The sequence below is a fragment of the Myotis davidii genome, unplaced genomic scaffold (assembly GCF_000327345.1).
Source record: "Myotis davidii unplaced genomic scaffold, ASM32734v1 scaffold168, whole genome shotgun sequence".
Taxonomy (NCBI): domain Eukaryota; kingdom Metazoa; phylum Chordata; class Mammalia; order Chiroptera; family Vespertilionidae; genus Myotis; species Myotis davidii.
This window is the reverse complement of record NW_006383016.1, coordinates 5,818,610-5,830,456: the sequence shown is the minus strand read 5'-3', so window position 1 is coordinate 5,830,456 and position 11,847 is coordinate 5,818,610. Positions and strand designations below refer to the sequence as shown.

The 11,847-nt window shown below is 43.2% G+C and overlaps 1 protein-coding gene across 1 annotated transcript in view; it reads left to right on the top strand.

The window, feature by feature from the left end:
- DNAH11 (dynein, axonemal, heavy chain 11) overlaps positions 1-11,847 on the top strand; it is a 198,265-nt gene that overhangs the window by 128,046 nt on the left and 58,372 nt on the right. Inside the window, exons 56-60 of the mRNA XM_015558132.1 lie at positions 2,096-2,329; positions 6,183-6,329; positions 9,142-9,255; positions 10,334-10,477; positions 11,063-11,245. Of these exons, the coding sequence (XP_015413618.1) occupies positions 2,096-2,329; positions 6,183-6,329; positions 9,142-9,255; positions 10,334-10,477; positions 11,063-11,245 (822 nt within the window). The remainder of the gene's footprint in view (positions 1-2,095; positions 2,330-6,182; positions 6,330-9,141; positions 9,256-10,333; positions 10,478-11,062; positions 11,246-11,847) is intronic.

The window sequence follows — 11,847 nt, the reverse complement described above, 5'->3', positions numbered from 1 at the left end:
CAAAAAAAAAGCTGGAGAGAAATGAATGGCAGAATAAATAATTTATGCTAATGAAATTACTGCAATTAGTAGTTCTACAATGACCCTTTAAAAGCCACAGCTGTTAATGTCAGGAAGTGCTGTCACTACTGACCTTATCATAAGAGAAAGTGACAAATGGAGAATGCAGGGAAGACCAGTCATCAAAGAGGTCTGTTCTGGACCGATTAGAGTTTTCTGAAAAACAGTGTGAATTGCAACCAGCTGCTGCCTGGCTCCGCTGGTCTCCCATGCTGTGCCATTTTGTTAAGCCCCATAACAATAGTTATTTTGCCCCATTGAGACAAGTTGTCTCGGGCCACTTCCAGCTCTCCCGGAAGCCACTTCTTCCACGGATTTACAAGTGAAACTGTTGTTTAAGAGCTTTCAGGGCAGCCCAGGAGCCGCCTCATAGGGATCATGGCTGGGCAGAGGCCAGCTTTGCTCTAAGGACATTGCACTTGGCTGGGGAGGTATTTACATTATAGACGGATATATGCTGCACCTTTCAGTTCACATTACAAGACAGGACAGGAGTGAGTTTTTACCCATGTTTATATTGTAAGTCAGGCTCTTTTAAAAATAAAATCCTGCCTGGCTGGCGTGGCTCAGTGGTTGAGTGCCTGTCTGTCTGCCTGTGAACCAGGAGGTCATGGCTTCATTCCCAGGCAGGGCACATGCCATGGTGGTGGGCTCGATCCCCAGTGTGGGATGTGCAGGAGGCAGCCAATCAATGATTCTCGCTCATTAATGTTTCTATCCCTCTCTGAAATCAATAAAAAAATATTTTAAAATAATAATGAATAAAAGGTTTTTGCTTCTGCTACTGGTGATGGATTTGTATTCAAGATTTAATTTTTTGCTTTAAAAACATGTTCGTTACTAGAGAAATGGATTTTTAACTGGCAGAACAATCTAAAACGTACGCATTTTAAACCCACTCAGGAATTTTTCAGGCGGAGGGGAAGCTGAGTGTTTAGACAGTGCCCAGGAACACTTGTTTTTCGCCCCGAGAACTGGCCTGTCTCTCCTCGCACCCCTGGCTCTCATATTGATGGTGCAGGTTGGAAACATTTAACTGCATCACCGGCCCCTTGTGCACAATTTTCCCAAAGATGTCTGAGTGTTATTGACAACACTTTGGTAAATTATGTGTGACTTTCCTGAGAGTTGGTGTAGCTCATTTAATTCATATTAATTGATTTTTAGGCTTCCCTTGATTAATTGAACCTGGTTCATCTTGTACAGAATGCAATAAATAATCATTAAAATGAGGGAGATGTGACTCTACAAATTAAAAAGTTAACTACTTCAGAAGTCATAGAGGACAAATGCAAAGAGTGCATGGGCGGGGGCTGGGGGGAAGGTTCTTCAGGAAATCTTCAAAGGAGAATTAATTGAGTCTTTTTTTCCCCTCCCTAAATGAGAATAGAAATGATCATGATATTTTTCTCCCAGAAGCACTGACTTTTATACCTTACCATCCCATTTGTTTTCACACGGATTCTTATACAGTTGTATTTCTCAGTTTTCAGCTTTTCTTCTTTCTTTTTTTCATAGACTGCAGGGTTGTTGGCTTACTTTGCCTAAAGTTAAGTTTGGAAGCAACAACACAAACACTTCTCAGAGTACTGTGTCTGTTTCCCCATTTTGTCTTTCTCACACTTGATAGATACAAATCAAGCTGTGAAAAGCAGCGCTTGTGTTACATTGGTTTTGGGTTTAGGGTGTGGCGCACATAAAAGTCCTTTCCTCATTGTCAAGAAGAGGTTAGCAAAGCTGACTGCCTTTTCTTGTCATCTCTCTAATCCTGTGGGTAGCTCTTAAAGACTAGGGGAGTGTTCCTAGACTCTACTGTAATTTGTTCTGGCTTTTGGGGGGAAAATACTGTATAAGTTTGGTAATTTTTCTTTTTTTAAAAATTGCAGGTTTTTTTTAAATCTTTATTGTTGAAAGTATTACACATATCCCCCTTTTCCCCCCATTGACCTCTCCCAGCCTACCCCCCACCCCCACCCCTGCAGTTTTGTTTTGACATGAGAAAATGTCACATGAATTGCAATGTTTGTGTTTTCAGCCCCTGGACAAAGATGCTATTAGCTTATTCATGGCACATGTTCACACCAGCGTCAATGAAATGAGTACCAGGTATTACCAAAATGAGAGAAGATACAACTATACCACCCCAAAGAGTTTTCTAGAACAAATATCCCTGTTTAAGAACCTGTTGAAGAAGAAACAAAAAGAGGTATCCCAAAGGAAAGAGCACTTGGTGAATGGCATTCAGAAGCTGAAAACCACAGCTTCCCAGGTATGACCAGAGTGGATTATTACTGACACCTATGCTCCTAACATTATTTAAAAATTTATTTTTGAAGCAACATTTTAAACCATTTATATAAGACTAGAGGCCCGGTGCACGAATTCATGCACAGTAGGGTCCCTCAGCCTGGCTTGTGGGATCGCGCCGAAACCGGCTCTCCAACATCCCCTGAGGGGTCCCGGATTGCAAGAGGGTGCAGGCCAGGCTGAGGGACCCCATCACCTCATCGGTGCACAATGGGGGCCAGGGAGGGATGTGGGTTGTTGGCCATCCTGGGAAGGGAGCACGGGAGGGCTCCAGGGTGTGTCCAGCCTTCTCGCTCAGTCCCAATTGGCCGGACACCAGCAGCAAGCTAAACTACCGATCAGATCGACTGCCCCCTGGTGGTGAGTGCAAGTCATAGTGAGTGGTTGAGCAGCCTTAGCATGTCATTAGCATATTACTCTTTGGTTGAAAGACCAACTGGTCAACCGGACACTTAGCGTATCAGGCTTTTTATTATATAGGATACCTAATGCTACCATGACCGATGTGGCTCTGTTGGTTGAGCATCGTCCCATGCACTGAGAGGTTGCTGATATGATAATTAATGCTAAAATTTTACAGTTCGAGAACACAAAGAACACACTATTTCTGGTTTCCCAAGCCTAGAAAGGAACCAGCCAATGACTCTATCACTGATAGTTTGGGGAGACACCCTCTCTTGGCCTGACTCAGCGCAGGGCCACAGAGAGATATTGAAGGGAACAGGCACAGCTGATTCCTCTCTCCTGTCCCCCACTGCTTCAGTGTTCTGGGCTTATTGTCAAGGATTTTGTCACCTGCCATGGAACTAGGACCTATTTGGTCTCATATTTTCAACCCCCAGTGAGGACGTCATTTCCTGGTTGATGATGTGATTAGGGTTGATAATGTGATTAGGGTCCCTAAGACTAATCTTGGTGTCTGGTCCCTTTTTAGCCACCATTTCTCTTGGATAAAAGTATCCAGTGCTGCCTTCATCCTCAGTCATAAGGCCCCTTGAGGTTAGAGGTGCTTGAAGGATAGTACCTCTAACCTCTAGGAGTAATCAGAGAATTCACATAGGAATCATGTTAATGATTAGAATTAAGAATTAAGAATTCACATGTTAATCATGTCTATACACCTGTCAGCCGATTTCATTGTTAATACAAAACCAGGTCATGGCATGGGTGTTGGTGCTGTAATTTTACATATGAAGCTGAAAGAGTTTAAGGCCACAGAGCCTGTAAGGTGGGGGTTTGAAGCCAGGTCAGTATTACTCTGAAGCCCGTGGATTGTCCATGGTACTGTGCTGCCTCTCTCTGGCTTGTCAGAAGACGTTAGAATGGAAGCATGTGGAGACTGGAGAATGACCCAGCTTTTCTCTGAGCCACCTGGGCCTGAGAGCTGGAGAAACATCCACGGAGGGGGTTGTCACTGGGGGTGACCTCAAGGCCAGAAATTCCAGTGGTTTCTCTGGAGTATTGGCATCAGGGCATAGGCTCCTGTTTTCAAGAGATTGAGTCAGTTTTTCCCCCCAATAGTGCAGCCAGCCCATCTGTGTCTAGGCTCAAAATAAGCCACAAACCGGTCAGGGAAGCATATGTTGGCACCTTCACTTTGCAGGCCTCTCTGGCCATGTCCTTCATGCACTCCATAGGCCAAAGTATCACTTCTTATCCTCTGTGTTGCACGTGCCAGGAATGGCTCTTTGGGAAACACAGTCTGTCTGGAGCCCTAAGGAGATAGAATCCTATTGGGAAAGAGAAACAGAGTGAAGAGGTTTCCAGGTCGGTTTCCAGGACCGAGTGATGTGAAGAGTAGTCTCTGGGAAGCGCCCAGAGAGTATATCCATATTTGTGCATCTTTTCCTTCCCTTTCAAAGAATGTCTTTCTTTACTCCTCCTTTTTATGCACAATTCCTATTACTCTTTCCTATTCCTTTTTATGCACATTTCCCTTTCTCATTGCCCTCTTTCTCTTACCTTTTCATTCTCTACCTATCTCTCTGATAATACTATCTCACTTAAATCAAGACCCTTTTCCCCAGTGAAGTCTTTCCTAGAGTCCTGTTGAGCTAAGAGAAGATGAGTGGTTTTCTGACATCATCTCAGTTACGTGTTGATGGATCAAGGGGGTGGGAGAAAGGGAGAGAGAAAGCCACCAGCAGTTCACTGCCAAGTGCAGGGCAGCTTGGGGGTCTCCTTATTCCTCCTCAGCTGGAAAGTCTGAGAGGAAGATGCACAAAGTGTTGATTGAAGGCCTACTGGCAATTTCTTTTCATTAGGTATTTAAGCATGTAATGTTTTTAATACCAGAAGAGTGGTTGGGATATTTAATAGGTTCTTACAAGTTTGTTTGTTTTTTAATCAGCTTAATTGGAAAAGGAAGCATCGTTTCCATAGTTTCCCTTTTACTGCCACATGCTCCTCTTTAGATGTCCACCTGGGTCATCACGCTAACCTAGAGACCTTTCTTCGTAGGTAAGGCCTCCCATCCAGGGCTTCAGTCACTTGGCATATTTCAGACCTAATAGCTTCCTTAGAAACTAAAATTAGGGCTTGAAATAACAGTTTCTTCCTGGTCTCCTTGGATAATTCTGTTGATTATGACTTAACACACGACCAGTTCACATGACTAACAAGAACAGAAAAGCAAATATCAAGCAGTGTTGCCCTGACTTTGTAGAGAGGCTAAGGAGTCCGTCTGGCTTTAACTTTAATAGGACAGGGAGTAGTCGCAGTGGTAATTGTGCTTTTAGATAGAGTGTGCGTAGAGTGTGCTGAGGTGGGGGTTACCAGAGTCCTTGCGTCTGGTAGGGAGATGTCATCCCACACGATGGAAGCACTAAAGTGCTTTTAGCAATTGAGTCAAGATAAATGGTTATAATTGTTTTTTTTTTTGCTTCTATGATTTTAACAAAATAGTAATATTTATACTTCAGGAAAATAAGTGGAACAAAGGGCTAATTATCATGATGTGTGAAGCTGCTTTCACGGGTTACATTTTTCTCCCTAGCACGTCACTTATGCTTTTATTTACATGGTCCTCAAACTTAGGAACCCAGTGGCACCTTCAGAACCTCATGAAATCCCAACGTAAAAGGCGGGAGAGGTGGGAGAATCCTTCTTTAAAGCAGACAAACTTGATGCCTCAGGAAGCCTTGAGTTTCACAGGAGCTGATTGAGGTTATTTAGTGCCCCACCCCCAAGAAGAATTCACATCTGGGAAAGTCCCTGGCCTTCCATCCCTACAAGGCACTTGCAGTTTGCCCTTTGTGGTGTAGGCATTAATTCAAATGTCCTATCAGAGGAAGAAAAATCGGCCACTTCTTACTTTGTGGGAAGAGATAAGACCAGTCTGTGGGCATTTCTATCAAAATCAGCAACTGATAAGTAAACAGATAACAGCCAAGGAGTATCGACCTCTTTAACTTGTCTGAAGTGTCCTGCCATGTGTTGGAGAAGGAGAGCACGGTCCTCCCAGCTTGTCATCCAGCAAACTTTCCCTGGACTCTACTGCCTTGAGTCTGAGCCGCACAGGACCAAGCAAGCAGTGGGCTCAGGTGGGCACCGCTGTTAGTGCCTCTCTGTCTGCCCAGATGAGTTGAGAAGATAAACTTCTAGTTGGTGCTGACATACATTAACGATATTGTCCACAAAACCACTGGGAAACATTATTCTGTTTATTCCTACATGGCAAGAGATGGGGCCGCGTTCTCACACCTGGGACTGAAGTCAACTCAGTAGAAACGGATGCTGTATACAAACTGCTAGGGACGCCTGACGTCATTGTATCTGATATGTGTTACTTCAAAATAATGACTTTTTCTCCTTAGGTGGGAGATCTCAAAGCCAGACTCGCCTCACAGGAAGCCGAGTTGCAACTGAGAAATCAGGATACTGAAGCTCTGATCGCCAAGATCGGGCTTCAGACAGAGAAAGTGAGCCGGGAAAAGGCCATCGCCGATGCCGAGGAGCAAAAGGTCAGGCCCATTCTACCATTTAGGGCACCGAGCTATATTTAGCACAAAATCAACGTTAGTAGGTGAACAATTTTGAACAACTTCCTCTCCAAGGGGCATAAAATCTAGAGAATTATTATAGTTACACATGTAACAGCATTTCACACCATGATTACCACTTGACCTTTCTTTACATTATGCATTTTCCCAACCTTTTAGCTCCTTTAATGATATGGAAGAACAATAAATACTGAGCTCATTCAAGCATATAATGGATGTGGATCTTGAACATCAGGCCTATTTGTAATACAGTAAAGGTCATGAAGGCTCCTCTGAGGTTTCTAAAGGGTCTCAGTTTTTAGGCAAATTGAACAACTCAATTGTTAACAAAGCCCATTCCGTCACTTTGCAAAATGGTTTTCAAATTTTGCATTTTAATCATACAACTTGAGTTTATTATTAAATCCTGAGCTAAATTTGTTCTTTTTTATTCGATGGAGGCTCTGGCATTTTGTATTAGGTTTTATTGTTGGAAACAATTACTTTTAAGCTCCTATAAAATCTGCTTTCTTTGCACTTAGGTATCCAGCCATTCTGGAATAAATATAACTTCTTTTGTCTCCTTCTTTTACCAAAACTTCGGCTGCAAATGGAAGGGATTTCTTTCGCTATCTTATTTTCCAAAAGAAATAGTACAAGTAAACATAAAATTAATAAATATTTGTTTAAAAATTGAATGAATATATGTGTGTGTAAGGTATATTCTCTTATTTTAGACCATTATAATCAAGGCTTAGTTAATAAATAATTGTAAATTGCCACATGCTTATAGCCACTGAGTCAGTAGGCATTATGCCATTATCCATGGTGGGCCTGGCTGACACGCCCTGGAGCTGCGGGCCAAAGGGAATTGCACCCCATGTCTTCCCAGATCACTAAGATACGCAGCATGTTCAGTGTTCTAGGGTCATTGCACCTTAGGGTGAGAGGTATTGGGAATGAGAAATAAGTTAACCTCGAGTACTTTTTACTTGCACTTGTGGGTTTTTATGTATTAAGTGTTCATGATTGCTCTATTTATAAACTTTACCCAAAGGAATAATACTCCATTATCAGGAGAGGAGTCAGAGGAGAAGAGTAGGAACTCCCAGTATCGTAGAACTAGCACTTAAAGAAAAACTCTTTAAGGCGGGGATGGGGAACCGTATAAGGTGGGCAGTATAAGGCCCACGAAATCATTTGGCCTGGCCCTACCCAGGCATTAGGGGTGAGTGTATTAAATGTTCGACCAAATAGAGCAGGCTAATGTTTAAGTTGATAATTTTGTATGGCCCGAGAATGAGGTTATAAATATCCAAATGGCCCTTGGCAGAAAGAAGGTTCCCCATCCCTGCTTTAAGGTTTCTTTTATTATTAAAAATCTGCCATCCCAAGTTCAATTTAAAGCGATGCTGTTATAAATGGTAACAACACACACTTATGGATTCATTATACCCTGATGGAAAGAAATACCTGATGTAATAACTCGCTCGGGCAAATACACGCTCTCATCAGTGACAGCATCCTCCAGCACAGTGAGAATGTAGCCTTCTTAGAATGTTCATGGTCCATTCCTGGCAGTTTTGGGGGCTGTGGTTTTGAAGCAGTTCTTGGTGAGCATGCCGAGTTTCCTTATTTACACTAACAGTAGCTGTGTATGTATTGGCAGGAGGTCACATATCTGCCCCGAACCAATTATGTTCATAAAAGGTGCAGTATACAGCAAAATAACGGTTAATCAGGAGACGGGTAATTACTGCTAATGAAGCTGTAGTAGACAACATAATTTGTTGTGAGCAGTGTTTAATTTTATGGTATAGTTAAACCTGTGCGTTCCCAACACATCGGAGCAAATGCACTTTGTTCACACTTTACATTCCACAAATCACCGTCACCTCGGGAACCATCTCCCAGGGCGACCAGATCCTGCCGCCCAGCGCCACAGCCCTGACATTCCAATTTCTGCTAAGGACTAAAAATGTCCTCTCCCTGGCCGTTCAGATTCTGTTGGTGTCCAACGTGGAGGAGGATAAAAACTCCAAAGCTTCTCACTTGGATTTGGTTCAAGTGTACCCACACGGTTTCCCTGTATTCCGTATTCCATGTGTCCGTGTCGTGAGGCCGACACAGCACCCTCTTCGGCATGTGAAGACCGCCATTGGGCCCTCGGCAGGAGAGAGGCCATCAGAGTCATTGTTCCACTGCCAAAGGCAGAACTGGACTGTTGCAGCCATGGTTCCCTACCAGGTCCTTAGAGAAACTGGTAGTTAGTCTTTATAAAAATTCTGTCTATGGCTAAGCATGCACAGCCCAGCACAGTATCTTTTAACAAGAAAGCTCTTATCTATTCTTAAAGAAGAGCTAATGTGGCTTTTAGGCAAATGTTGGCAAAAATTAGGTGGGGAATTCTAGCAAGAAAATCTGTGGTGTAGGTTACTGAGCCAGCCTGGATTTTCACTTGCCCAGGACTCTGGCAAAGGAAATTGAAGAAAAAGAGGAGTCACTTAATCTTGTATTTCTTATTAGTGGCAACTTATGGTTCAGTTAGAGCCCTTCTTGGAGCACTTTGGTACTTGAATCCATCTGTATTGTGTGTTTTGTGCATGTACCAAGCTTTGTATAGACAGTGTGCCCAAGGGGAATCCATCTTCAGACAAACCCTCATCTATTCAAGATGTGGACAGATGAATTCTTGAAGTGCATCTGCCTCAGCCCACGTGTTTTCAGTGGAGAAACCTAAGGTGATGGTGTGTGTTTGTGTCTGTGAGTGTGTGTGCTTTTCCTCTCTGATCAGGTGACCGCCATTCAGACCGAAGTGTCCCAGAAGCAGAGAGAGTGTGAGGCCGACTTGCTCAAGGCTGAGCCTGCTCTGGTGGCTGCAACAGCTGCACTCAACACACTCAACAGGGTAAGGACGATGCTTTTTGGATTCCTCAGAATAATTTAAAGTTTGTTTTTTTAAAATCCTCACCCGAGGATATGTTTATTGATTTGAGAGAGAGATGTGAGAGAGATTTCCTCTTTATTTTTGAACCGCACAATGTTTATTTCCTTCTCTGTGCTTGTCTACATCTGCAGGTTTTCCTCTGAATATATTATTATTTACGCAGGCAGAAATAAATGTCACTTAGCCATAAAGCTGAGCGTATTTGTAAATGATGATGATGATGCGTGCAAATGCAGAGGGATCTTGGTTAGCCAGTTCTGTTGCTTTTGCTCTTATTTTCCGTTCTTTGCATTCATTTCCCAAATAAATAGGCAGCTTATGGCAATGGCGCAGACTCGGGGTTGAACATTTGATGAGTGTATTAGGCAGCTCATGAAAGACTATAGGAAGTACTTGTTTTTTTAAAATCATGTGTCATGAACCTACATGTGTTTTTTACAGGTACCAGTGCTCCTAAGTATTTGCCTTGATACTTGTAATTTATACCATTAATACCACCTGCTGGGTAAATCAAGTTTCTGCTAGGGGAAGAATAAGGCATAGTGTACAGAATAGACAAAACCTGTATGGGCATCCTCCCAATCGAGAGCCACCCTAGTGTGACGAAAGATGGCTTTTGTACAGGTGAAGGAGAAAATCACAGCTGAGAGACACTGAACTAAGGGACCATGTTTCTGAGGGGACCTGGTTAAAATGCAGATATGTTACATAGGTGGGATAGAACCCATGAATACCTTAAATCCCGTATATTTATGAAATGTCCTGACTCAGTGAGCAGGGCTCTGTAGGACTGGAATACCAGGTGAACCGTTTTTCTTGGCAAAAAGGACAGTGATGTTTCCAGAGCATCAGGGAGGAAAGTATGCAGGGAGAACTGAACGTCTTGGGGTCTCAGGTGGAATTCCTGGGTGGGAGGCAGAGAACTGCCCCGCGAGGCTGGTGTGGGAAGGAGAGGTCGGAGGCCGCGGACGGCCAGCTGGACAGCTCCCGGCGTTCTCCAGCCTCCCCTGGTCTCCACGGTGTCTGTGCCTTTCTCCAGGTCAATCTCACCGAGCTGAAAGCCTTTCCCAACCCTCCGAACGCGGTCATCAACGTGGCTGCGGCTGTGATGGTCCTCCTGGCTCCCCGGGGCAGGGTGCCAAAAGACCGGAGTTGGAAAGCTGCGAAAGTCTTCATGGGAAAGGTATCAGGCAGCCTGGCAGGATGAAAACCCCCGTTTCTGTGCTCAGGACTGTGGTTATGCTTGCCAGCAAAAGAGGTTCCGATCCAAAGGAACCGTCTTCATGTTCGTGAGGGTAACCCGCTGTGTGTAAACACCTCCAACATGGTGGTTAGCTTGGGGTTACAGCATCCCTAAGGCAACACCAGCAGCCATGGGGAGGTTGCTAATTATTTGTGAAATTGTGAGAGCAGCTAAGTGTAGGAGGAAGAAAATTACATGGATTTCTTATGCTGAAAAAAAAATGTTACTAATGTATCAGAAGGTGAAGCAAAGGAGCTTTGGGGGATGTGAATTTCTTTTTCAAAATGTGAGGGCCTCCTGTGTAGGGACTGAATATTTTACCCCAGGACGGAAGAGATTTTGAAAGTGTCCATTGCTAATTCTAACTCCATACACTAAAGACTGAAAAAGTCAAACAGTAGGATAAATGCAGCTTGCCAATTTTGCCTTTGTAACGCGAGCCCTAAAAGCCGATTTTAACTTTCGATCTTGGAATTTTCTCTGCAGCCAAAGTGGGTTTTTGCAGTAAGTCTTTTTGCTTTGCAGGTTGATGATTTCTTACAAGCGTTAATTAACTACGACAAAGAGCACATTCCAGAGAACTGTCTAAAAGTGGTGAATGAACAGTATTTGAAAGACCCGGAGTTCAATCCTAGCCTGATTCGGACCAAATCTTTTGCAGCAGCGGGCCTCTGTGCCTGGGTCATCAACATCATCAAGTTCTATGAGGTATTCGTCCCGGTCCGCCGTGGAAGTCACAAAGGCCCGACAATATCTTAACTACTTCCTAGGCCAGTAAAGAGATGTAATTTGGAAATTATCTAAGATAAAGTTCTAAGAATGAGACATGAAAGGGTCTGATGAAATAGAATTCTATGCAGGAGGATACTTGAAATGTTGGAAGCTGTCTTCCTCAGGGTAGAACAATTAGCTGCTTTAGATCAAATAGCAGCAATTAGATTTGATTAGATGAAAACATTAATTATAATTGTGTGAAAATGCTAATTTCATTTTGATTAGAAAAAAAAAAACTGAACTTCTGAATTCATGTTCAGTTAAACTTAATCCCTGCTCTCAAAGCAAAAATTCACACCCTCTAGTGTAGGCGTAGGTAGGGAGATGAGGAAATAGCCATTTTTTTGTTTTAGTATTTTAATGGCAAGTACCGTATTTGCCGGCGTATAAGACGACTGGGCATATAAGACGACCCCCTAACATTTCCACTCAAAATACAGAGTTTGTTATATACTCGCCGTATAAGACTACCCCCTCTTCCGCACACCTTCCACACACCAAATAAAAGGTAAAACAATATCAGATTTGATTTTAAC